Below are 25,233 nucleotides of genomic sequence, written 5' to 3' on the forward strand. Positions count from 1 at the left end.
GGCCACAATACTTCAATAAAATAAAATTGTAATAAATTATAATTGTGTTATAGAATACTACATATTGAATGGCAATAATTCTATTTTTATTCATTTATTTTTGTATGCTTTCAGGTTTCATTGGTCAGTTTAACAGCAAATGCCTTGGGTTACTCAGAACTTGGTGCCATCAAATCTCTCAGGACACTAAGAGCTCTGAGACCTCTAAGAGCCTTATCACGATTTGAAGGGATGAGGGTAAGAACCATGAAAGAACATGAAGTATTGTATATAGCCAAAATTAAACTAAATTTTAAAAAAGGAAAACTCATGCATGCAAAAGGAATGGCAAATCCTTGCAAAATTGCTACTTTATCTTTTTATCTGTTGCATATTTACTTCTAGGTGATATGCAAGAGAACTTAGGCCTCCTTTGAAATGATATAATATCATTTATCTGCTGTGCTCATTAAAATGACTTTATTTCTTAATCCATTTTGGGAGTTTCCTTGCAAACCTGTACACAAAAAAGCAGATGCAATATTAAAGTACTATGTGTCATGATGATGATGATAATCAACTAAAATAAATCCTACATCATGTGGTTCTCATTTGTGATGGTCTAAACTGTGTTCAATGAGTTTTACTGAAAATAATATGAATCATGCCTAAATATAAAAGAAAAAAATTTAAGTTGTCAAAATTTTGTCTGTACAATGCCAAAGTTAGCCTAATTTAAATGTTCAAGGGTAGATATTAAAAGTTAACTGAATTTCAAAGTTTTCAAAAAGTTATATTAATGTAACCTCAACCTATAACTGTATTAATCTTAATTTATATAAACAGTAATATCGACTTTAAGATTATATATAAGTGCTAAGTTGCTTTAGTCATGTCCAATTCTCTGTGACCCTATGGACTGCAGCCTGCCAGACTCCTCTGCCCATGAGATTCTTCAGGCAAGAATACAGGAGTGGGTTGCCATTCCCTTCTCCAGGGGATCTTCTGAACCCAGGGATAGAACCCAGGTCTGCATTGCAGGTAGACTCTTTGCCATCTGAGCCACTAGTCTTATGAGATCCTACATTTTTACTAAAATGTTACTGAAATTCTCTTCACTATATGTGAAAATAAAGTTTGTTTTCCACTCAAAATAGAGAAAAATATCATTTTTATATATTCTACTTGAAAGGATTTTTTTATGTTTTTTTAAAACATTTTGATCGGAAGTCACATTTGAAAAGGGGCTTCCCAGGTGGTGCTACTGGTAAAGAACTCGCCTGCCAATGCAGGAGACTTAAGACCTGGGTTCAATCCCTGGGTTGGGAAGATCCACTGGAGAAGGGAGTGGCAACCCATCCACTATTCTTGCCTGGAGAATCCCTATGGACAGACGAACCTGATGGGCTACAAGTCCATAGAATCGCAAAGATTTGAATATGACTGAAACCATGTAGCATGCATGCACATTTGAAAAGTTTTCTGAAATCTGAACAGTTCTAAAGATTTGAGGCTCTTATAATTATTTCAGGTTTGACCTTTTGTAAGTTGATTAAATCCATGAATCCAAAGGCCAGACATTTCATATTTAACACCTTACTTCTGAAGCAATTCTGGCCCTGTGGGCCTTTAATTTTTATAGAAAGGACCTTCTCTATAGTTTTGATCAATAATGTTTTTTATGCTGTAGGGGAAGCCAAATTTTGAAACTTGAAGTTTTAAAAACATAAACTCATTATAGATACTGATAGGAGGTGAACTCATCATTTAAATGATCACATTTATGAATATAGTTCTTACCTCATAATGACAGCATGTATACAACCCTAAAATGGCTGATGGTTTCAACACGTATTTGGCATTGTAAAGACAAAGTAACCTGATTATTGATTCTATTTGTGTGTGTTTGTTTCTGGTGTTTGGAATTTTTGACTTTGTTAAAAACATAAACATATATGCTGGTGAGGATGGAAATAATAATGATGATTATAATTTAGAAGTGAGCTTTGAATATATTCAGAAACTCTCATTTTATTCTTTTCCCTAGTAGCATAAAATCACAACGGCTATGTCAAAGCGTAAATCAGACTCATTTTATTTTCGTTGTTTTGTCGCTTTTTCAAAGCATGTGCTTTAATGCAATATTACCAAGTAAAGCATGTCGTATAGTGCTTGATAAGAAGTTAGAAAGTGAGAAATAAATTATCATCACTTTGCCCTTTATGTTTTGCATGTTTTATGCACATTTCTGGCTGACAGCTTTGAAACATTTATTGTATTTCAAATTTCCAGTCCAAATTTTTCAACTTGTAAAACTGAACTGAGTGAATTGATGTCATGAATAACTTGAGTAAAATACATTTTGTATTTTCAGTTTCCTTATCTAGGAAATCTTAAATATCTTTTTTTTTTTTTTTCAAAAGAACTCAAGTCTTGATTAATAGGGAAACAGACAGAGAGCATCATATACAAAAAGTAACACCAACTGTTCTGTCATATCAGATTTCTAACTAATAACAAACTATATATTTCTATTTTGTATAGGATAATCTTGCTCCAACTTGGATGGGGTGGAGCGCTGGTTCCGCCCCTCAGCCCTTTATTATGGGTACTGTATTACCCCTTTTGCTTCCTTTCAACCTTTCACTGTGACTTTGTATAGTGGGATGAGGGAGGGTTTGGGAGGGGTACTATTGTACCACAGTAATAAAAATACAATATTTACATTATAATCCCCTATTTTCAAATGCCTTTACTTTCTTTTGAGAAAAAATACCTTTTGTGAATTTACCCTCTGTGGATTTGAAGCCCAGCTGTTGATATCCTTATTAAGTTTCACTGAATCTGATTAGATGTGTGTATATCGAGTTATCCATTTATGGGGAGATTATCTATCTGATTGGTGATGGGGGGGACCCTGGTTCAGAATGGTTGAATGAAATTTTTAACTTGTCAAGTTGAGTGATGCTCTTTGAGTCATTTAAAAGTACCCTCGCTATTTTCTACATTGCTCTGAGTCCTGAAAATTAATATCAAGTTACCAACAGTGGCTTCTTGCCTTTTTGATCTGTGTGAGCAGATGCTGGAGTGTAAAAATCCCAGGTTTCATAGACTGGAATTGATTGTGTGATCATTCTCATGTTTTATTAAGTGTAAGTTTATAGACGTTATTTTCCAAATGCAAAAAAACAAAGACATATTAAGATAGAGTTGACTGAGCAAATGTGATTTGTGTTTTAAATAGGAAAAGTAAATTTGAAAGGATCCACTTATTTGAATTATACAGACAAGAACACCCACCTAGAAATAAAATATCATGTGTATTAAGATAGTATTTAATGCATAAACTGACTTCATAGAATACATCACTCCCAACTAACCTTTTAGTGTTTTAGAAGACAGCACAGTGAACACCTAAATAAAAATGAATCTGCTACTGCTGCTGTGCTCAGCTGTGTCTGACTCTTTGCGACCCCATGGACTGTAGCTCACTAGTCTCCTCTGTCCATGGGATTTCCCAGGCAAGAAGACTGGAGTGGGTCGCCATTTCCTCTTCTAGGGAATCTTCCCCACCCAGGGATCAAACCCACATCTCCTGTTTCTCCTGTATTAGCAGGCAGGTTCGTAACCAGTGAGCTACCTGGGAAGCCCCACATTTTATTGATTCTTAAAGTTTGGGATAATGTGCAAGGATGATAGTTATTTCTGAGGGAGAGAAAAAGTTAGTATTTTTGTTTGGATAATTGATACATCTTATCTCTCAATAATAATTACCTTAAGTAAATCCCACAACACAAATGAAGACATTAGGTTTTTAAAAGATTTTATATTTTTCTTCATACTTTAAAAGGGGTGACTTCTACTTTGCCTACTTTTGATTTTTATTCACAGTCTTTTCAGTATTTTGATGAAAGAAGCAGTAGAATCCGCGAGTAGTATTGATTTGAAGTTCAAAGGCAATTTATTTAGGCAAGAGGGCATTTCTTCATGTATCAAAATTCCCAACATTAATTTGCATTTTTAATTGTCAATTTCTCATTTTGTGTTGATTTACTTAAGAAGGAGATAACGAACCAGAGACAGTTTCTATAACAGTGAGTTGTGCTAAAATACAGAAATTCTATAGGATGATGCTGTGCAAAACGGTTGTGAGGAGAAGCACCTTTTGTGTTAATTTATAAGATAGTTCCTTTCTTCTACACCTCCTTTGATGCAGCCTGAAAGCTCAGTCTATTCTTTCAAGTTGATTAGTCCAGTTCTGCTTAGTGCCTTCACCACCTGGAAACCAATTACTGCAGTTCCCTGGAGCCAGAAAGGAGTTAATACACCTCTCTCTGTGCTGAACCAAGAGAGGGCTTGGGGCTCTTGGGATGTGAGTCCTTTCTCACATCCCTCATTGTCTAATTTAATGAAATTTTAAGACTAGATGGATCTCTGTAGAGTAAGTCCTTTTATCTTATAAAAATAAACCTTTTCTCTGTACCAAATGTATGTGAACGTTGTAAATGTATCTTGAAGTATGCTACTGCAGAGCACTTGCTTGTGTGGTGTATTACATAGAGTTAATTTGAATGCCAATCTAATCCCTAGTTTCAAAGGAAACCCCTCAGACCTATCAGCTAACCCCACATCTTTTGTGTACAGCTCTTTATTCTCATTCCTATATCTAGAAATAACATTTAAAATTTGTTTTGATCAATAAATACTAAGCTAGCCTTTACTTCATTCATTCAGTCACCATTTTTATAGCCCTATATTCAAAGTACTCAAAGCCTTGGAGAATTCACAAATATATATTTTTATCTGAAGTAAAGAAAAAGCCTACCATCTGTCAAGATTACGGGAATGCAGTTAACTCTAGTGCAGAGCAGTCTGGGGAGCAGATAAATAGGAGCGACTCTAGGGACAATCAGTGCAGGAGAGTGGAAGAGGCACTGGATGCCACCTGTAGTCTACATTCTGCACTGAAGCTGGCTCAGCTCATTTTTCTCCTTTGCCAAATGAGAATGCGGTAGTAAAGTATGTCTATAGTCCTGTCCAGTGCTAGAGTTCTGATTTTTTAATTCAAAAGAGGAAACATCTCTATCTTGGAGGCTAAACTGAGTGGAACTGAGGCTTCTTGACAAAAGTGCTGTTTGAAATGCAGCTAGTGAGAAGAAAAGTGTTTCAGAAGGGGAGGAAGTGGACAAGGAATTTCAAAGGAAATGGTGTCTCAATTCTCTGGTAATGTCATTAGACTACATTAGTTGGATTGGCATGAAGGCTAGGTAGCTAGTGAAGTTAAAATTAGACATATAGATTGAGCAGTGATTTGAACATCAGTTCAGTTCAGTTGCTCAGTCGTGTCCGACTCTTTGTGACCCCATGAATCGCAGCACGCCAGGCCTCCCTGTCCATCACCAACTCCCAGAGTTCACTCAGACTCGCATCCATCGAGTCAGTGATGCCATCCAGCCATCTCATCCTCTGTCTTCCCCTTCTCCTCCTGCCCCCAATCCCTTCCAGCATCAGAGTCTTTTCCAATGAGTCAACTCTTCACATGATGTGGCCAAAGTACTGGAGTTTCAGCTTTAGCATCATTCCTTCCAAAGAAATCCCAGGGCTGATCTCCTCCAGAATGGACTGGTTGGGTCTCCTTGCAGTCCAAGGGACTCTCAAGAGTCTTCTCCAACACCACAGTTCAAAAGCATCAATTCTTTGGCACTCAGCTTTCTTCGAAGTCCAACTCTCACATCCATACATGACCACTGGGAAAACCATAGCCTTGACGAGACAGACCTTTGTTGGCAAAGTAATGTCTCCGTTTTTCAATATGCTATCTAAGTTGGTCATAAATTTCCTTCCAAGGAGTAAGTGTCTTTTAATTTAATGGCTGCAATCATCATCTGCAGTGATTTTGGAGCCCAAAAAAATAAAGTCTGACACTGTTTCCACTGTTTCCCCATCTATTTCCCATGAAGTGATGGGGCCGGATGCCATGATCTTTGTTTTCTGAATGTTGAGCTTTAAGCCAACTTTTTCACTCTCCACTTTCACTTTCATCAAGAGGCTTTTAGTTCCTCTTCACTTTCTGCCATAAGGGTGGTGTCATCTGCATATCTGAAGTGATTGATATTTCTCCCAGAAATCTTGATTCCAGCTTGTGTTTTTTCCAGCCCAGCGTTTCTCATGATGTACTCTGCGTATAAGTTAAATAAGCAGGGTGACAATATACAGCCTTGACGTACTCCTTTTCCTATTTGGAGCCACTCTGTTGTTCCATGTTCAGTTCTAACTGTTGCTTCCTGACCTGCATATAGGTTTCTCAAGAGGCAGGTCAGGTGGTCTGGTATTCCCATCTCTTTCAGAATTTTCCACAGTTTATTGTGATCCACACAGTCAAAGGCTTTGGCATAGTCAATCAAGCAGAAATAGATGTTTTTCTGGAACTCCCTTGCTTTTTCCATGATCCAACGGATGTTGGAAATTTGATCTCTGGTTCCTCTACCTTTTCTAAAATCAGATTGAACATGTGGAAGTTCACAGTTCACATATTACTGAAGCCTGGCTTGGAGAATTTTGAGCATTACTTACCTAGCTTGTGAGATGAGTGCAATTTTTCAATAGTTTGAGCATTCTTTGGCATTGCCTTTCTTTGGGATTGGAATGAAAACTGACCTATTCCAGTTCTGTGGACACTGCTGAGTTTTCCAAATTTGTTGGCATATTGAGTGCAGCACTTTCACAGCATCATCTTTCAGGATTTGAAATAGCTCAATTGGAATTCCATCACTTACACTAGCTTTGTTCGTAGTGATGCTTTCTAAGGCCCACTTCCTTCACATTCCAGGGTATATGGCTCTAGGTGGGATCACACCATTGTGATTATCTTGGTCATGAAGATCTTTTTTGTACAGTTTTTCTGTGTATTCCTGCCACCTCTTTTTAATATCTTCTGCTTCTGTTAGGTCCATACCATTTCTGTCCTTTATTGAGCCCATCTTTGCATGAAATATTCCTTGGTATCTCTAATTTTCTTGAAGAGATCTATAGTCTTTCCCATTCTGTTGTTTTCCTCTATTTCTTTGCATTGATCAATGAGGAAGGCTTTCCTATCTCTCCTTGCTATTCTTTGGAACTCTGCATTCAGATGCTTATATCTTTCCTTTTCTCCTTTGGTTTCCGCTTCTCTTCTTTTCACAGCTATTTGTAAGATCTCTTCAGGCAGCCATTTTGCTTTTTTGCATTTCTTTTCCATGGGGATGGTCTTGATCCCTGTCTCCTGTACAATGTCACGAACCTCTGTCCATAGTTCATCAGGCACTCTATCTATCAGATCTAGGCCCTCAAATCTATTTCTCACTTCCACTGTATAATCATAAGGGATTTGATTTAGGTCATACCTGAATGGTCTAGTGGTTTTCCCTACTTTCTTCAATTTCAGTCTGAATTTGATAATAAGGAGTTCACGATCTGAGCCACAGTCAGCTCCTGGTCTTATTTTTGTTGGCTGTATAGAGCTTGTCCACCTTTGGCTGCAAAGAATATAATCAATCTGATTTCGGTGTTGACCATCTGGTGATGTCCATGTATAGAGTCTTCTCTTGTGTTGTTGGAAGAGGGTGTTTGCTATGACCAGTGCATTCTCTTGGCAAAACTGTTAGCTTTTGCCCTACTTCATTCCATATTCCAAGGCCAAATTTGCCTGTTACCCTGGTGTTTCTTTACTTCCTACTTTTGCATTCCAGTCCCCTATGATGAAAAGGACATCTTTTTTGGGTGTTAATTCTAGAAGGTCTTGTAGGTCTTCATAGAACCATTCAACTTCAGCTTCTTCAGCATTACTGGTTGGGGCATAGACTTGGATAACTGTGATATTGAATGGTTTGCCTTGGAAATGAACAGAGATCATTCTGTCGTTTTTGAGATTGCATCCAAGTATTGCATTTCAGACTCTTTTGTTGACCATGATGGCTACTCCATTTTTTCTAAGGGATTCCTGCTCACAGTAGTAGATATAATGGTCATCTGAGTTAAATTCACCCATTCCAGTCCATTTTAGTTCTCTGATTCCTAGAATGTCGATGTTCACTCTTGCCATCTCTTGTTTGACCACTTCCAATTTGCCTTGATTCATGGACCTGACATTCCAGGCTCCTATGCAATATTGCTCTTTTCAGCATCGGACCTTGCTTCTATGACCAGTCACATCCACAACTGAGTATTGTTTTTGCTTTAGCTCCATCCCTTCATTCTTTCTGGAGTTATTTCTCCACTGATCTCCAGTAGCATATTGGGCACCTACTGACCTGGGGAGTTCCTCTCTCAGCATCCTATCATTTTGCCTTTTCATACTGTTCATGGGGTTCTCGAGGCAAGAATACTGAAGTGGTTTGCCATTCCCTTCTCCAGTGGACCACATTCTGTCAGACCTCTGTACCATGACCCAGCCATCTTGGGTGGCCTCACGGGCATGGCTTAGTTTCATTGAGTTAGACAAGGCTGTGGTAGGTAAGGAAAATATTTTATAATCAGTGGAAAGTCATTAAATAACTTTAAATTAGAGTTGAAGCAAATTCATCTTACATGAATTACTGAGACAACTGGAAGACAGTAGTACAAGTTGGTAGTAACAGATATCAGAACTGGATGACGATCATGAAGATTGAAAAGCGAAAGGTGAGAAAGGTTTTGAAGAAAAATATGAGACCTGCAGATGAATATGAAAAGAACTCAAGAAACAGCTATAGGTAATCAGTGTTCTGCTCATGGCCTAGGCGGGGTGTTGTAGGTTTTAAAAGTGCTTTGTGTATACACAGTAGAAGCAGCTTTTTAATCTGGATGGTAGGCAAAATATTTGGAAAAGGAGAGGAATAAAAACTTGATTTCAGCTTTCAAATCTTGAATCCAAAGAAATCTAAGTGTATCCACACATTTAAAGTGAAGTAAAAAATAAAGACTTATTCATTCAATTGTATTAATACAGATGGCCACATGAGATAAGGTGAGGGGCCATGTGTCAACTTGGTGGGCTTGCATGGCTCCCATCATCTGGATCTGCCTAGATAACTCAGCCGACTTCATTGTTTCATTCTCATTCCCTTCTTTGTCATTAACGGTTTTTACTTCCTTTGGCTCACTTACCACACTGTATTGTAATTCCAGAAGGCCTAGAGTTCTTGATAGACTTTAAACACAGCTCAGAAGCATAAGGAAGTTCCTCATCTGTTCTTGTGTTCAGACAGTCAACAAATTTGTTCTAAAAACATATTGGTATCAAATGGCAGGTAGAATATATTTTGGTGCCTGTTGTTTCTTTTAGATCAAGAATGATAGAAGTACACAGGCAGAATTCAATTTAGCTATGAATGTTCAAGTCTGAGGCATCATCTGCTACTTAGGAGCATATTAGGGCCTGTCTTTCTCTCTTAGCTATTCATGTGTATCTCCAAAGGGAACTATAGAGAAGGAAGCAAAGACAGTCATCCCTACAGTGTTGCTAAATATTAAAACACAGATTTTTAACTTATGGTCCAAGAATAAAGATAAAAAGGGAAAAAATGCTTCCGTTAAAAAAAATAAAGGTAGATAATTATTTAGCACAGAACTTGATGTAATCACATCAGATTTGGGCACTATCACCCCAAATATGACATCTCTCCTTTTCTTATTTTCCTAAGAAACTGATTTCTACTATGTTTCATTTAAAATAAGTTTATCAAATTAAACTCAGTAAATGAAACAACTGATATGACTGGAGCTTGAAATAAGCTATGTGATGATCTAATGAAATACATGATGCTAAATTGTCTTGCTTCTTATGCAAAAATTATTATTAGTCATAGTGATGCATGAATAATTAAGGACAAAATTATTTAGGTATTCAATAGTATTTTTATATTTATACACCTGAATTTTTTTAGTTTATTAAAATATATCAGTCAATCAAATCAACTCTTGCCCCAATATTTTAGTTTCATTCTTTAATATATTGCTTTGTTTAATGAGTTAATCTTCTCTGATAGGATTTCTTACTTCTCTTTTTCTAATAAACAAATTTTATGGCTTCATCTGGCAGCAAATTCCTCTGATTTTGTTTTCCCTTTAACCTTTTAGTACTTTCTCCTCTCTTTTAAAAAACTTTTTATCTTTGTTATATTGTCTATATTCATTTCTCTAAATGTATACTTATGAAAGAATATATTTCATTTTAAGACTTTTTTATTTTGCTTTTAAATATCTTAGAATAGTCTTGATATTAAAAAACATAGAATCACTAAAGATTACTAGGGGGATAATGTTTTTTCATTTAACCAACAAGAATTCTGACTTTTCTTTTTTTCCATTTGTGTATTAGGTGGTTGTGAATGCCCTTTTAGGAGCAATTCCATCCATCATGAATGTACTTCTGGTTTGTCTTATATTCTGGCTAATTTTCAGCATCATGGGCGTAAATTTGTTTGCTGGCAAATTCTACCACTGTGTTAACACCACAACTGGTGACATGTTTGACATCAGCGAAGTGAATAATCATTCTGATTGCCTAATACTAATAGAAAGAAATGAGACTGCTCGCTGGAAAAATGTGAAAGTAAACTTTGATAATGTAGGATTTGGGTATCTCTCTTTGCTTCAAGTTGTAAGTGAACACTCTTTTCTCTGAAATGTGTTTATTGTCTGGAATAATAACAAAGTGATGACATACAGCCTTTGTGTAGTACTAAGAAGAAAATTTATACATCCTTTTTTCTAATTTTGATTTATTAGTACAAACTTATGAGCCCAGCTGGGTGGAAGTGTCAGTATGTTTAAACAGTGCAGACATAGTTGATAGTGGCCAGGTATTTCAGTTACTCTCCTATGATTCTCTCTTCCCATATGAACAAGTTGATGACTAAATCAACAAATCTGGTAATATTTTCCTATTGCAACTGGAAAGCTTGTTCCACTGATGGATCACCCCCTCCCCTCAAACACACACCCTAAACACACCTGACTGGATTATAATAAATTGGTGAGAATTAATTGCTACTGAGTTATGTTATTTGGATTGAAGATTGTGGAATGATATTTAGGCTTTAGGATTAGATCCTCATAGTGAAATGGAATAATACCAGTTAGCACTCAGAAACAGAAATGAAACACAAGCAGCTGTTATCCCATCGCAAATGGCCTTTAGTACAATTATAGAAGTCTTTTTTTCCTCTAAATATTAATGTTTTCACTACTGGGTCTCTAAGACTGAAAAACCATTCACAATATATAAAAATATAAAAGATGCTGGCCTCTTGAACATTTTCATTTGATGCAGCTTCTGACTGCAGCTGCATCACAAAGCAGTGGATAAAAGGAGTCCAGAGTATCTGAAAAACATTGTAAAATACTGTTATATTTTGGCCACTGAAAACCCATATTAAAAAAAAAAACTACATAAATTTGTTCCTATGGTTCTATAGTCCTTAGGGTAGAAATCTATTTTATTTCACGAGGGTTGTGTTTCCAACTGTTCAACCAGGAGATTAAGCAAGCAAACAAACTTGCACTGATCAAAATTCTCCTGCATCTCTTTCAGAGTACTATGGTTCGTTTGCAAGTTCTTTCTACCTTCTTGTTAGAAATTCTTAATTCTCTTGTAGATGTTTCTGATTTATTCTAAATGTTCATGGAGTTGAAATAGAGATTTTTAGAATTTGGACAAGTATGATTTCTTTGAATATTATAGTAGACACATGATGTTATTTCCTTGGGCACTTACCCTAACCCTTAACTGATAACCACACTTGTAAATATCACTAATGTATGTCACTTCCTCCATAAAATTGAGAAAGAAAAATTGAAAATTTCAAGCAATCCCTTAAAATGCTAGGGTAAAGATGCTGTACAAAGCCAGTACATAAATTCTGCTACCAAAGTACTGATTTACACTTGGCTATATATAGAATCATCTCTCTGTTGGTTAGCAATTCATTGAAATGGTTCTTTGAATCACCTTTTACTGCTTTTGTACCTAGTATGTAATGAACTTGTTCTGTCATTGACCTCAGCCATTGACACATTCAAATTTTCCCTCTTTGAGAGACAAATAAGTTCTATTTTCTAGCTAAGAGTCTTTACTTTTTCTTCATTGCCATCACAAGCACCCATACTTGACTTACTTCCCATAACATCTACCACTTCATAAGTGTTAGTGTTACAAAAACAAAGACGTGTTAAGATACAGATGCTAAAAGCTTTTTGCTAGACTTTCTGACTAAGGAATAATCCTCTCAGGTCCATAGTGTTCACAAGAATCAAGTTACTATAAATTATTACACTTGGAATACCAAGTGTCTACTGTACTATTTTCACTTTTCTTACCCAAATTAACTCACACTCATCAAAAATTGCAGAAAAGACAGTGGAAGATAGGATTATTTCTGATGTTACGCTTCAAAATTCTTAAAATGTTAGCTGCAACTGACTTTTTGGCTACCTGTATGATCTTTAGAGTGTTACAATTGAGAAATCGTAACCTTTCAGTCACTTGGCTCACCTTGTATACAGAGTTTAGCGGATGATCATCAGGTCTGAGATGTAGCTGTTTTGCTGCTATGAAGTTTGCCAAATGCGTTGGCATTTGTAAGACTTTCTAAAAGTATTCCGCCAAATCTTGATAGCACTTTAAACTGCATGATTCCATTAACTAAAGAACTGAAAAGTATTTGTCAGTTGGTTGTCAAGCAGGAGGATATATCAAAGGACCATTTTTAGACCATATTGGTCTAGAAATGAAGAGACTTACTGAGATATTGTTGGTCCAAAATCCATGTAAAATTTGTGTTGAGATGTCTTTTTAAAATGTTCCTTTTAAAGAAATGTATCAGTAAGGATATTTATTAAATATCAGGTCTGAATTACTTTTACCCCAAAATAAAACATACATGTCCTTTTTAATAGGCCACATTTAAGGGATGGATGGATATAATGTATGCAGCAGTTGATTCCAGAAATGTAAGTATTCTTTACATTCTAAGTCTTTTCACAATACTGATTAGACATTAAAAATAATTTAACAGAGCATAGCAGCTACAGGGAATGATTTTACAATGATTTTTTAAAAAGAAAAAGTATGATTCAGTACTCAAGTATAGCAGTAGTATGCACGCACATAGCAGTATTTATCTGAAATCTTACTAAGATATATCAAAACAGAAGTGCAACTCAAGTAACACAGTCATATGTTTAACAACTAACAAATATCCTTCTATTGACTATTTTTCTATTTTGTTTCCTTTCAACCTATCAATTACATACTCATTAATAATTTTGGGGTGATAAAACAAATGTGAAGAAATATATGATTGCCATGCATAGTTTACCCTCCATTTTGGACAAGTTAAGGATGTTGTCTAGGCAGTGTAAGATTTCTGTAACAGTCACTTTAAAATCCATTCCTTTATGTGATGATACACTGTGCTCCGTCACTTCAGTCATGTCTGACTCTTTGTGACCCTCTGGACTGTAGCCCACCAGGCTCCTCTGTCCACGGGATTCTCCAGGCAAGAATACTGGGGTGGTGGCCCTTCTCTTCTCCAGGGGATCTTCCTGACCCAGGAAATGAACCTGTGTCTCCTGTGTTGTAGGCGGATTCGTTACCACTGAGCCATCTGGGGCGCGCCCTTTATATGGTCCATAAATTTACTGGAGCCTTTACAGATACTGTTAGCATTTCTATGATCAACAGTTTCCTTTAAGTTTCTATCACCTAAGCCCTACTTTTTTCATTTCTCCTACTATAGCCTTTTTTAGACTTCAAGAAGAATTAAAATCCATGCTCATTCCTAGTCTGCTCTTCAAATTTTGTACAATTTAGTATTTTCTCTCTGTCTTTCCATTCTTAGGTCCCATCTGTTTAGCCTATAATCATGAAGGATGACTTTTGCCCCGTAATCTTTAAACTGACCTAAGAGGCTCCCTTTTATCTTTCTTGATATACATTTTCCATAAATGATTCTAGTTTTGTGTTGAGTACTTTCCTAATATCCTCCAGAGTTATTTTACTTTGTTATTATTTTGTTTTGTGTGTTTGGCTGGTTTTTAACTCTAATATCTTTTAGGAGGATATGAACATATTAGGGCACTGTCTGCCTTATAGTGACTCCTTTATGTCTTTATTACACGCTAAGTAAAAGCTCAAATGCTTATTTCTCATGTGTACACTCTAGAGATTAAATAACTGGTTGAGGATTTAGCAGATGGCATGTCCAGTTGGATGCTAAGTCCCCTTTAGTTGGATCTGACTCTTCATAATCCTATGGACTGTAGCCCACCAGGCTCCTCTGTCCATGGGATTTTCCAGGCAAGAGTACTGGAGTGGGTTGCCGTGCCCTCTTCCAGCGGATCTTCCCAACCCAGGGATCAAAACCAAGTCTTTAACGTCTCCTGCATTGGCAGGCATGTTCCTTACCACTAGTTCAGTGACTGTTACACTGTTATAGGCAGGGTCAAACATCTAAATAAATAAATAACTCAATTCTTGTTTGCTAAATAAATCCACACGTCAGGAATGATTATTTCTAAACATAATCTACACATATTTACTGACATAAAATGTTTTCACTAGTAATTCTTAAATTATCAAAATGTTAAAAATTGCCAAATTTAGTATACTACTGTCCAAATGGCAAGATATTGGTTGTATTTGTAGTTAGAAAAAAAAATTTCTAAATCATTTTATGGTATTTTTTACATAACACCTCACTTTTCACTTAAAAAATTATCCTAAAGGCTAATTTCAGAGATTATTTTTAGAAGTAGCTGATTTAGAGAAAATAAAAGTACTGCTTAAGTATTACTGAAAATTTTCTTATCTATTCTTGTGAAAAAGCAACAATGACTTCCGGCATCAAATGTATTATAATGTCTTAAAAAATATTCTCCTTTGGTAGGTGGAACTCCAGCCTAAGTATGAGGAAAGTCTATACATGTATCTTTACTTTGTTATTTTCATCATCTTTGGGTCCTTCTTCACCTTGAACCTGTTTATTGGTGTCATCATAGATAATTTCAACCAGCAGAAAAAGAAGATAAGTATTTCTAATATTTTCTCTCCCACCAAGATAATAAATCATTTGGAGGGTTTTCAATACCAAATGAGTACTTTAGCTCAGATACCAAAAGGGGGTATATATTACAATCTATTTTTTGCATGCATCCTCTCTGCCATTCACTGCCCATGTCTTTGCCAAGAATGACTGTTCCATATATCTGTGCCTAGGCTCACAAAATCTCCTCTTTAAATAAAAACAAACAAATAAATTTCAGGGACCACATTTTCTCTTTAAAAAAAAAAAAAACAACTAAAAAACAACTGGAAGAGAACACAGACACACAGACATATACCTCTTTCCCAGACATCTCCCCTTAAAATATATTGTCCAACAAAAACCTTTAGAATGCAACAAATTATACATGAGATGGAAGCTTCTTCTGGTGCTTCTTTTCACACTTTAAAATTCTTTATTGGCTCCTTTTATATATTCCCACTTCATTCTCCGTGATATTAATTATAAGCTATCAGTTCTAGCTTTGAATTGAAAGTTCTTTATTAATTAGTATCATTTATAAAGCCCACTTATTATCTAATTATATATGTACATTATCATAAAATTGAAAGTAAAGAAATATCTTTACTCAGGAATAACCATTATTCATATTTTATGTTTTGCTGTATAAACTTTTTATATACACATTCTAATTACTGAAATTATTTTATCTATAAATTATTTTTGACAACATATACATTTCCCTTTTTAATCATTTATATATACATTATCATAATTTACTTAACCATTTCCAAGTAGACTGATGATATAGTTTATTTTTAACCTTTAAGGATTAAGTAGTGCCTGGTCAAAACTCTTTGTGCCAAAAAAACTGGAGCCTTTAACGATTTCTTTAAGATAAATTCCCAGATAAAGTGTTTTGCTTTCCTACTCATACTACCAATAACAGCATATGGCTCTGCTCAGGTCACCACTGATACACTAGCATCAAACATTCTCTCTGTTTTATGATACTTGTTATTTGATATGTGAAAATTATATTTAATTTTCTTTTTCATGTCTTTTATTATTAGTAGGTTTGAATATGTTTTCAAGGGCTTTTTTTGCCATTTGTATTTCTTCCTTCAGGTACTGATCCTTCATCTCATTTGTTCAGTCTGTTTTCCTATTATATAATTGCTTTCATTGTATGAGGCTCTTTCACTATAGAGCATGCCCTCCTTTGTTATTACTAATATTACTCTGTCATCATTATCAAGCTATTTCATTTCACTTATTAGCCTGAATTCCAGTTGTCTGTAGCTACTGGCCTGTCACATAACTGCCAAACTTATGACTTTGACTTTTCCCCTAACTCTTCTACCAACTTCCCCAGTTTCCTTTCTAGCCTTTTGCTCCAATTCTTGGCAGAGTGACAGTGGCTTTTTATGAGTATTTCTAAACCATCATGCAATATACCTACTTTAACTCTTTGCTACATATGAATAAGAAAATCATTGTCTGAAAATTCTGAAAGACAGTGTGTTTAATGTAAGGAACCAAGTATTTAGTGGCTCAGTGAACCAAACAGTACTACTTCCTGAGTTTACAGTCTTGGGTAAAATACTTAACCTCTCAGTTTGTGGGATTGTTTTCCTCCATAAAATAATAATAAAAATCATAAAGTCAATTTTGGATGATTGAAATAAATAAGATTATAGTATCTAAAACTAGTTTTAATTTTCCAATTTAAAATCCTAGGCAAATAATGCTAATTGGTTGAATTTTGTGTTTCCTTTTTTAATGGTCCCTTTTCTAAGTCTAATATTGAAAGAAGGAAGGTACACAGTTTTAACCAGTTTTTATTTTTCTTTTCTATACTTTGGAGGTCAAGACATCTTTATGACAGAAGAACAGAAGAAATACTATAATGCAATGAAAAAATTAGGATCAAAAAAGCCACAGAAGCCTATACCTCGACCAGGAGTAAGAAATACCAAATGATATGGGGGGGAAATGTACAAAAACAAAAATTTGCCTGGTTTTTCTCACAGGAGAGATAGCAGCTAACATTTCTAGTAGCAAAGATTTCTCCCACTTTTAGAGCATCACTAATTCATACATTTTATGGTAATGGTAAAGTAATTCTTTATAGGAAGAGGCCAAAAGGAAAAAGAGGAAACAGAAAATGTACCTTTATTGTCAAGTCAATCAGAATTATACAGCTAGAACTGAAATGAAAAGGCAAAAGACACATAGGCAGTGTTATGTGCACAAGAAATTTGATCATGTAACTCAAGAGTAGTTTCTGAGTAATGTATATAAAGGAGTAAATCTTTGATAGGGTTCAGAAACAGTTTCCTGATAAACAAGTTGGTAAACTGTTAAGTGAAATAATACCTTACTTCCATTTTATTTTTCATTAGAGGTACCAAGTATTTCGGAGATGAAAATACTTCTAGTATCTAATATTCATATATATGGCTATAAAGTTAGAAATTACTAATGTCTACAGAAGTCAGAGCCAATAAGTACAATTCATGATGATAAGAAACAGGTGTCATGTTTCCATGATAACCAGTGAAACAACTGCTATGAAATAGAGAGCCTTATCCCACACTGTGTTGATTTTTATGATGATGACATGTGAGGTTAAAGCAACTCCTGGGGTGTACTGGGGAATAAAATGTTAATGAACATTCATATTCATATTGTGCTAGCCCACACTTGCTTTCTTGAGAATGATGAAAAACATACGCTGTCCTCTGTGAAGGCTTAACACTGAAAGTAGAAATAAGTCAATTATGTGTAGGAAAAATGTAAGACAGAAGATATCCTCAAAGTTCCTCAGTGGCCTCGGGAAGTGGGTCAGACAATGAAAGTGAAGTGAAAGTGAAAGTCCCTCCATCATGTCTGATTCTTTGCAACCCCATGGACTATACAGTCCATTGAATTCTCTAAGCAAGAATACTGGAGTGGGTAGCCTTTCCTTTCTTCAGGGGATCTTCCCAACCCCAGGGATCAGACCCAGGTATCCCACATTGCAGGTGGATTCTTTATCAGCTGAGCCACAAGGGAAGCCCAAGTGGGTCAGACAATGGCCTGCAGTGAATGTCAGCGGCAAAATCACAAATCAGTGAAAAGCGCCATGAATTTTTGACATCAAAGCAAAAGGAATGTCTTCCGGTTTGATTATCCCTGTGTAGACAGCATTCTGTGTGTGACGCTATCAGCAAAGACTGTTGGGTGGAAGAACATCAACATTGCCACACAGGGACTTTAAACACATAATGTTGGGAATCCCAAGTTCCCTATAACAATTTTTTGAGAACAAGTCTAATGGATTGTTAATAGATATTATGTTTTGAAACTGCTGTATGGTCCAACTAATCATGGGAAATTCTAGTAAAACAAAATTAAGCAGATTTCTTAACCTCTCCTAATCTTAATACATTCTCATGCATTTTGGGCCTCTCAGAGTAGTATATAATAGTATGCAGTGTTTCTTATCAGAAGTCCCTTTTTGACAAGGGATTGTTATTCTGTGGAATATATTTTGGTAAATAGTAATTTGGATAACTAAATTTAAAAACTTAAATGTGATACAAACCACCTTTCACGAAATTCAGAGCCAGTGGTTCTTAGGTACAATCCTAGACACTCAGTACAGAAACTACTTACACAGAAGTTCATGTCTAGACGGAAACTCCTCTGTCACTAAAAACTTTTCTGTTTCTCTACAGAACAAATTCCAAGGAATGGTCTTTGATTTTGTCACCAGGCAAGTTTTTGACATCAGCATCATGATTCTTATCTGTCTCAACATGGTCACCATGATGGTGGAGACCGACGACCAGAGTGACTATGTGACTAGCATTTTGTCACGCATCAACTTGGTGTTCATTGTGCTGTTCACTGGAGAGTGTGTGCTGAAGCTCATCTCCCTCCGCCATTACTATTTTACCATAGGCTGGAATATCTTTGATTTTGTGGTGGTCATTCTCTCCATAGTAGGTAAGAAGTATTTCAAGCCTTTTAGCTCAATAAAAGTAAAAGAGCGATCACATTTAATTTAGAAGTCATCTGATCACTGAGAGAAAACCACTGTAAAAAGTCTGATGTTTTTCATTCAGATGTGTTTGTCTTTCTTACAAAATTTAGCTCCTGCTATACATTGAGTATTGTATCCTGTTCTATCCGTTTTAGACTAGGTGTATTATTTGTCAATATAGTAAGGTCTCATTCATTTGAACTGCTGCTGCTGCTGCTGCTGCTAAGTTGCTTCAGTCATGTCCGACCCTGTGTGACCCCATAGATGGCAGCCCACCAGGCTCCCCTGTCCCTGGGATTCTCCAGGCAAGAACACTGTAGTGGGGTGCCATTTCCTTCTCCAATGCAGGAAAGTGAAAAGTGAAAGTGAAGTCGCTCAGTCGTGTCCAACCCTCAGCGACCCCATGGACTGCAGCCTTCCAGGCTCCTCCATCCATGGGATTTTCCAGGCAAGAGTACTAGAGTGGGGTGCCATTGCCTTCTCCATAATTTGAACTAGAAATGTGCTATTAACTAAATGTGCTATTAAGATTGAAATGTCTTTGACATGTTGAGGTTGAATAGCCTATACAATATGTAAATGACTCTGCTGAAAAAAGGGCTAGAAATTTAGTCTGGTACTCAAGAGAGACAGTACATCAGAGACATAGAGTCATTGGCATATAGGTAAGAGTGGGAGCTGGTACTAGTAAGGAAGAGTAAAAGTGAAAGAGTAAGCTAAGAGCAAAATGTCAGTGAAAATGGTAGGTTCTTTAATGCAGAGTATCAGAGACTTTCTAGATTACCTTGAAATGTATAATAATGATGCACAAAAGTGATTTGGCATGGAACATCATTTCACCAGTCATACACTTCAAAGCCTGGAATGGCAAAGGTCACATGAGCAATAACTCATCTAATTGAAGATACAGCTCCAGCGGCAGTAGAGTGAAGAGGTCTGTCTGTGGGCCTAAAGTATCCATTTTTTTTCCTAAAGCAGATGATATGATTTAGTAAATAATTTACCATCCAATATGGGGCACCTCTGTTGGGCAGATTTTTATGCCATTCTCCCCTCTGAAAAAGCTGATCTTTTATCCAACTTATATGTTGTATGTACCCTTTGATTCCCACAGTATTCTGTGGTGTAGCTAGTTATGAATAGGGTACTTAGTTGTATTCACCTCTCTTTCTTTCTCTGTCTCTCTTTCCCTCTCTCATACACACATAAACATGCTTCAGTTCAGTTCAGTTCAGTCGCTCAGTCGTGTCTGACTCTTTGCGACCCCATGAATTGCAGCACACCAGGCCTCCCTGTCCATCACCAGCTCCCAGAGTTCACTCAGACTCACGTCCATCAAGTCAGTGATGCCATCCAGCCATCTCATCCTCTGTCGTCCCCTTCTTCTCCTGCCCCTAATCCCTCCCAGCATCAAAGTCTTTTCCAATGAGTCAACTCTTCACATGAGGTGGCCAAAGTAATGGAGTTTCAGCTTTAGCATCATTCCTTCCGAAGAAATCCCAGGGCTGATCTCCTTCAGAATGGACTGGTTGGATCTCCTTGCAGTCCAAGGGACTCTCAAGAGTCTTCTCCAACACCACAGTTCAAAAGTATCAATTCTTCGGCGCTCAGCCTTCTTCACAGTCCAACTCTCACATCCATACATGCTTACTTCCTTACAAAATGAGATAGTGTAATTCAAAGATACTTGGTTTCTTGAGCTCCTCTTCAGCTCGTTCATTATTTCACTATTTCAAAGGTAAATGGAGAAAGAAGCTTTACATAAGAGGGCTAAGACACAGATGTAGGAAATCAGAAAAAGCATCAGCTTAAATCCTTTTAGAAATGCACCAGAGCATATATATATACATCTATATATGAATATTATAGTGGAAGCTTAGGAAAGCATCATGTTCATGGAGAGATGAAAATAGCATTCAAAACTACAGATAGGTTTATATGGGGAAGGACTGAATACAGGTTATATGATTTAGTGTTTCAGAAAAAAATCATTGTGTTCACTGTATTTTTATAAATGTTTACATATACTGTCAGCTACTGCTCTTCAGACAGACTTGAATTTTTCACTTGTTTTTTTAGATTCAGTCTTTGGGTTTTCTGTAAGCTAAAACTAGTTTATAAATACCCCTCAAAGATAAAATGTACTATAAAGTCCTTATTGAATTGAATACTATCTTAGTCACCTTGGGGTTTCCCAGGTGGTACAGTGGTAAAGAATCCTCCTGCCAATGCAGGAGATGCAAGAAATGTAGGTTTGATCCCTGGGTTGGGAAGACCCTGTGGAGGAGGAAATGGCAACCCACTCCAGTATTCTTGCCTGGAGAATCCCATAGACAGAGAAGCCTGGCATGTCACAGTCCATGGGATTGCAAAGAGCTGGGACATGACGGAGTGACTAACACTTGCACTACACTTTTGAACTGAATTTTAGTACTCTGAAATTTACCTATGAGCCTTAACAAAATTTCAGTATTAATTTAGTGGATAACTTCTTCACTGGTTGGTACCCTCATCTTTTTTGTCCATAGGTATGTTTCTGGCTGAGCTGATAGAGAAATATTTTGTGTCCCCTACCTTGTTCCGAGTGATCCGTCTTGCCAGGATTGGCCGAATCCTGCGTCTGATCAAAGGGGCCAAGGGGATCCGCACACTGCTCTTTGCTTTGATGATGTCCCTTCCTGCGCTGTTTAACATCGGCCTCCTGCTCTTCCTGGTCATGTTCATCTATGCCATCTTTGGAATGTCCAACTTTGCCTATGTTAAGAGGGAGGTTGGAATTGATGACATGTTCAACTTTGAGACCTTCGGCAACAGCATGATCTGCCTGTTCCAGATTACCACCTCTGCTGGCTGGGATGGATTGCTAGCACCTATCCTCAACAGTAAACCACCCGATTGTGACCCTAATAAAGTTAACCCTGGCAGCTCAGTTAAAGGAGACTGTGGGAACCCGTCTGTTGGGATTTTCTTCTTTGTCAGTTACATCATCATATCATTTCTGGTCGTGGTGAACATGTACATTGCTGTCATCCTGGAGAACTTCAGTGTTGCTACTGAAGAAAGTGCAGAGCCCCTGAGTGAGGATGACTTTGAGATGTTCTACGAGGTTTGGGAGAAGTTTGATCCTGATGCCACCCAGTTCATGGAATTTGAAAAGCTATCTCAGTTTGCAGCTGCTCTTGAACCACCACTCAATTTACCACAACCGAACAAACTCCAGCTCATTGCCATGGATTTGCCCATGGTAAGTGGTGATCGAATCCACTGTCTTGACATCTTATTTGCTTTTACTAAGCGGGTTCTTGGGGAGAGTGGAGAGATGGATGCCCTTCGAATACAGATGGAAGAGAGATTCATGGCCTCCAACCCATCGAAGGTCTCCTATCAGCCAATAACGACAACTTTAAAGCGAAAACAGGAGGAAGTGTCTGCTGTTATTATTCAGCGTGCCTACAGGCGCCACCTTTTAAAGCGAACTGTAAAACAGGCATCATTTACGTACAACAAAAATAAAATCAAAGGTGGGGCTAATCTTCTTGTAAAAGAAGACATGATAATTGACAGAATAAATGAAAACTCAATTACAGAAAAAACTGATCTGACCATGTCCACAGCAGCTTGTCCACCCTCCTATGATCGGGTAACAAAACCAATTGTGGAAAAGCATGAGCAAGAAGGCAAAGATGAAAAAGCCAAAGGGAAATAAACACAAATAAATAAAAATCACTGGGTGACAAATTGTTTACAGCCTATGAAGGTGATGTATTTTTGTCAACAGGACTCCTTTAGGAGGTCAATGCCAAACTGACTGTTTTTACACAAATTTACTTAAGGTCAGTGCCTACAATCAGACAGTGACCCTTTGTCGGAAAACTGTGACTGTGTAAAAGGGAGATGACCTTGACGGGAGGTTACTGTTCTCACTACCAGCTGACACTGCTGAAGACAAGAGACAAAATGGCTATGTGGACTGTAGGGACCAGTTCAAAGGGGTGCAAACCTATAATCCGGGGGTTGTTTAACACGAAAACACTGTAGTGTAGTAACTGTATCCACTCTTTGCATTTCGACTGCCACATTTGTCACGTTTTTACAAAATCTGTTAGTGGATTCATCTTTTTTTTAGTCCATATGTTGTTTATTATATGTGACTATTTTTGTAAATGGGGTTTCTGTTGGGAAATAGATTAAAGGACCTCTTTAACAGGTATGCCACTGGGGGTTATGGCAATCACATGGCCCTCCCATCTGCACAAAGACATGGTTTGCATGAGGGCATGCAACACTTAGAGATCATGCATGAAAAAAGTCATGAGGAACACAATGAGCTCTTAAATTCCATCTATGTTTCTGGGAGGGGTAATTAGGTGATAATTGGAGGTGCTTTGCTGATCTTGTTTTGTCAAATCCAACCCCTAGACCAAGTATGTCATTTTAGGGGGATAGCCCATTAAATCTTAGCAGGTGCAAACTTCACTCAAATGTCAGGAATCGTAAGTGTTACATTTCTGTTTATTGTATTTAAAAAATACTGAATAATGAGTATTGCTTCTCCCTTAAAGACGGAATTGACCAAAAGAACCCTTTATAAATTTCTGCTTAATCCTGCACTTTGTTTAGCCATCTTCAGCTCAGTAAGGTTGACAATGTATATGTTAATGAAATGCTATTTATTATGTAAATAGTCATTTTACCCTGTGGTGCACGTTTGAGCAAACAAATAATGACCTAAGCACAGTATTTATTGCATCAAATATGTACCACAAGAAATGTAGAGTGCAAGCTTTACACAGGTAATATAATGTATTCTGTACCATTATAGATAGTTTGGATGCTATGAATGCATGTTTCTATTACCATGCTGCTGTATCTGGTTTCTCCCACCGCTCAGAATCTCATTTATGAGAAACCATATGTCACTGGTAAAGTCAAAGAAATTGTTCAACAGATCTCATTTATTTAAGTCATTAAGCAATAGTTTGCAGCACTTTAACAGCTTTTTGGTTATTTTTAAATTCTAAGTGGATAACATATGGTGTATAGCCCGACTGTACAGACATGTTTAAAAAAAAAAAAAAACACTGCTTAACCTGTTAAAATGTGTTTAGAATTTTATAAGCAAATATAAATACTGTAAAAAGTCATTTTATTTTATTTTTCAGCATTATGTACATAAATATGAAGAGGAAATTATCTTAAAGATTGATATCACAATCACTTTCTTACTTTCTGTCCATAGTACTTTTTCAAGGAAGAAATTTGCTAAATAAGAAATGAACACAAGATTGGGTAGTTGTAGATTTCTGCTTTTTTATTACATTTGCTACTTTTAGATTATTTCATAATTTTAAGGGGCAAACATAGATTCACAACTGACATCCAAATTATGCTTTGCAATTGGAAAAAAGGTATAAATTTTTATTTACATTTTTGGTAGTGCCTATACTAACTGATTGAAGGTAGTGGTTATTTTTCATTTGTGTCTTTTTTTTTCTAACTTCTGTTTATGTTTCCATTTATTTGAAGTCATGCTGCTCTAGATTGCTCTAAATATAATGTGGGTTTCACAATTTTTTTTCCCCCACAAGAACAGAGAGTAGTGAACTTATGTAGTCAATTACATCAGGATATTTTGTGTTTCTTACAGAAGCAAACTATAGGCACCTCTTTTTCTTAAAACTACTTAGAATACTTAAACTGTATTCGTGAACTGCATGCTGGAAAATGCTACTATTACCCTAAATGATGCTAACCAACATTAAAAATGTGCAAACTAATAAAGATTACATTTTTTATTTTATTGTTTGCCCAGTTACTTTTGGTTAACCATGTTGTGTAACAAGATAAGTTTTATTCTACAGATTGAGGGAGAAGGGGAGCTATATACACCCACCCACCTACATACACACCCATACCCACACACACACCCACACCCACACACCCCCCCCCCCACACACACACACCCCCACACACACACACACCCCACACACACACACCCCCATTCAGGCTGAGAGCAAGAAAACTTGGGGTAATAATGAGACTGGAGGGAGTATCCTACCACGGACTACAAGCAGCAGATTATAAACTGGAGGCTCCAGCAGAACAAGAAGCAAGGGTGGGTGGCCACTTAAGGTACAATTGAATCCCTCAAAACCTATTAAAATGTTAGAAGTTGCTATGTGTGAGTGGGGTCTTTTGTTT

The 25,233-nt window shown here is 36.7% G+C and overlaps 1 protein-coding gene across 3 annotated transcripts in view; it reads left to right on the plus strand.

The window, feature by feature from the left end:
- Nucleotides 1-24,832, plus strand: part of SCN1A (sodium voltage-gated channel alpha subunit 1) — a 155,499-nt gene extending 130,667 nt beyond the window's left edge. For 2 of the 3 annotated variants that reach the window (XM_060411115.1, XM_060411113.1), the window contains 7 exons: nucleotides 115-237; nucleotides 10,316-10,597; nucleotides 12,895-12,948; nucleotides 14,886-15,023; nucleotides 16,863-16,967; nucleotides 18,725-18,995; nucleotides 21,561-24,832. In XM_060411115.1, coding sequence (XP_060267098.1) covers nucleotides 115-237; nucleotides 10,316-10,597; nucleotides 12,895-12,948; nucleotides 14,886-15,023; nucleotides 16,863-16,967; nucleotides 18,725-18,995; nucleotides 21,561-22,738 — 2,151 coding nt within the window. In that variant the 3' untranslated portion in view covers nucleotides 22,739-24,832. The remainder of the gene's footprint in view (nucleotides 1-114; nucleotides 238-10,315; nucleotides 10,598-12,894; nucleotides 12,949-14,885; nucleotides 15,024-16,862; nucleotides 16,968-18,724; nucleotides 18,996-21,560) is intronic. The other variant, XM_060411114.1, reaches the window with a different exon arrangement.
- Nucleotides 24,833-25,233: the final 401 nt, after the last annotated feature.

The sequence above is a fragment of the Ovis aries genome, chromosome 2 (assembly GCF_016772045.2).
Source record: "Ovis aries strain OAR_USU_Benz2616 breed Rambouillet chromosome 2, ARS-UI_Ramb_v3.0, whole genome shotgun sequence".
NCBI classification, from domain to species: domain Eukaryota; kingdom Metazoa; phylum Chordata; class Mammalia; order Artiodactyla; family Bovidae; genus Ovis; species Ovis aries.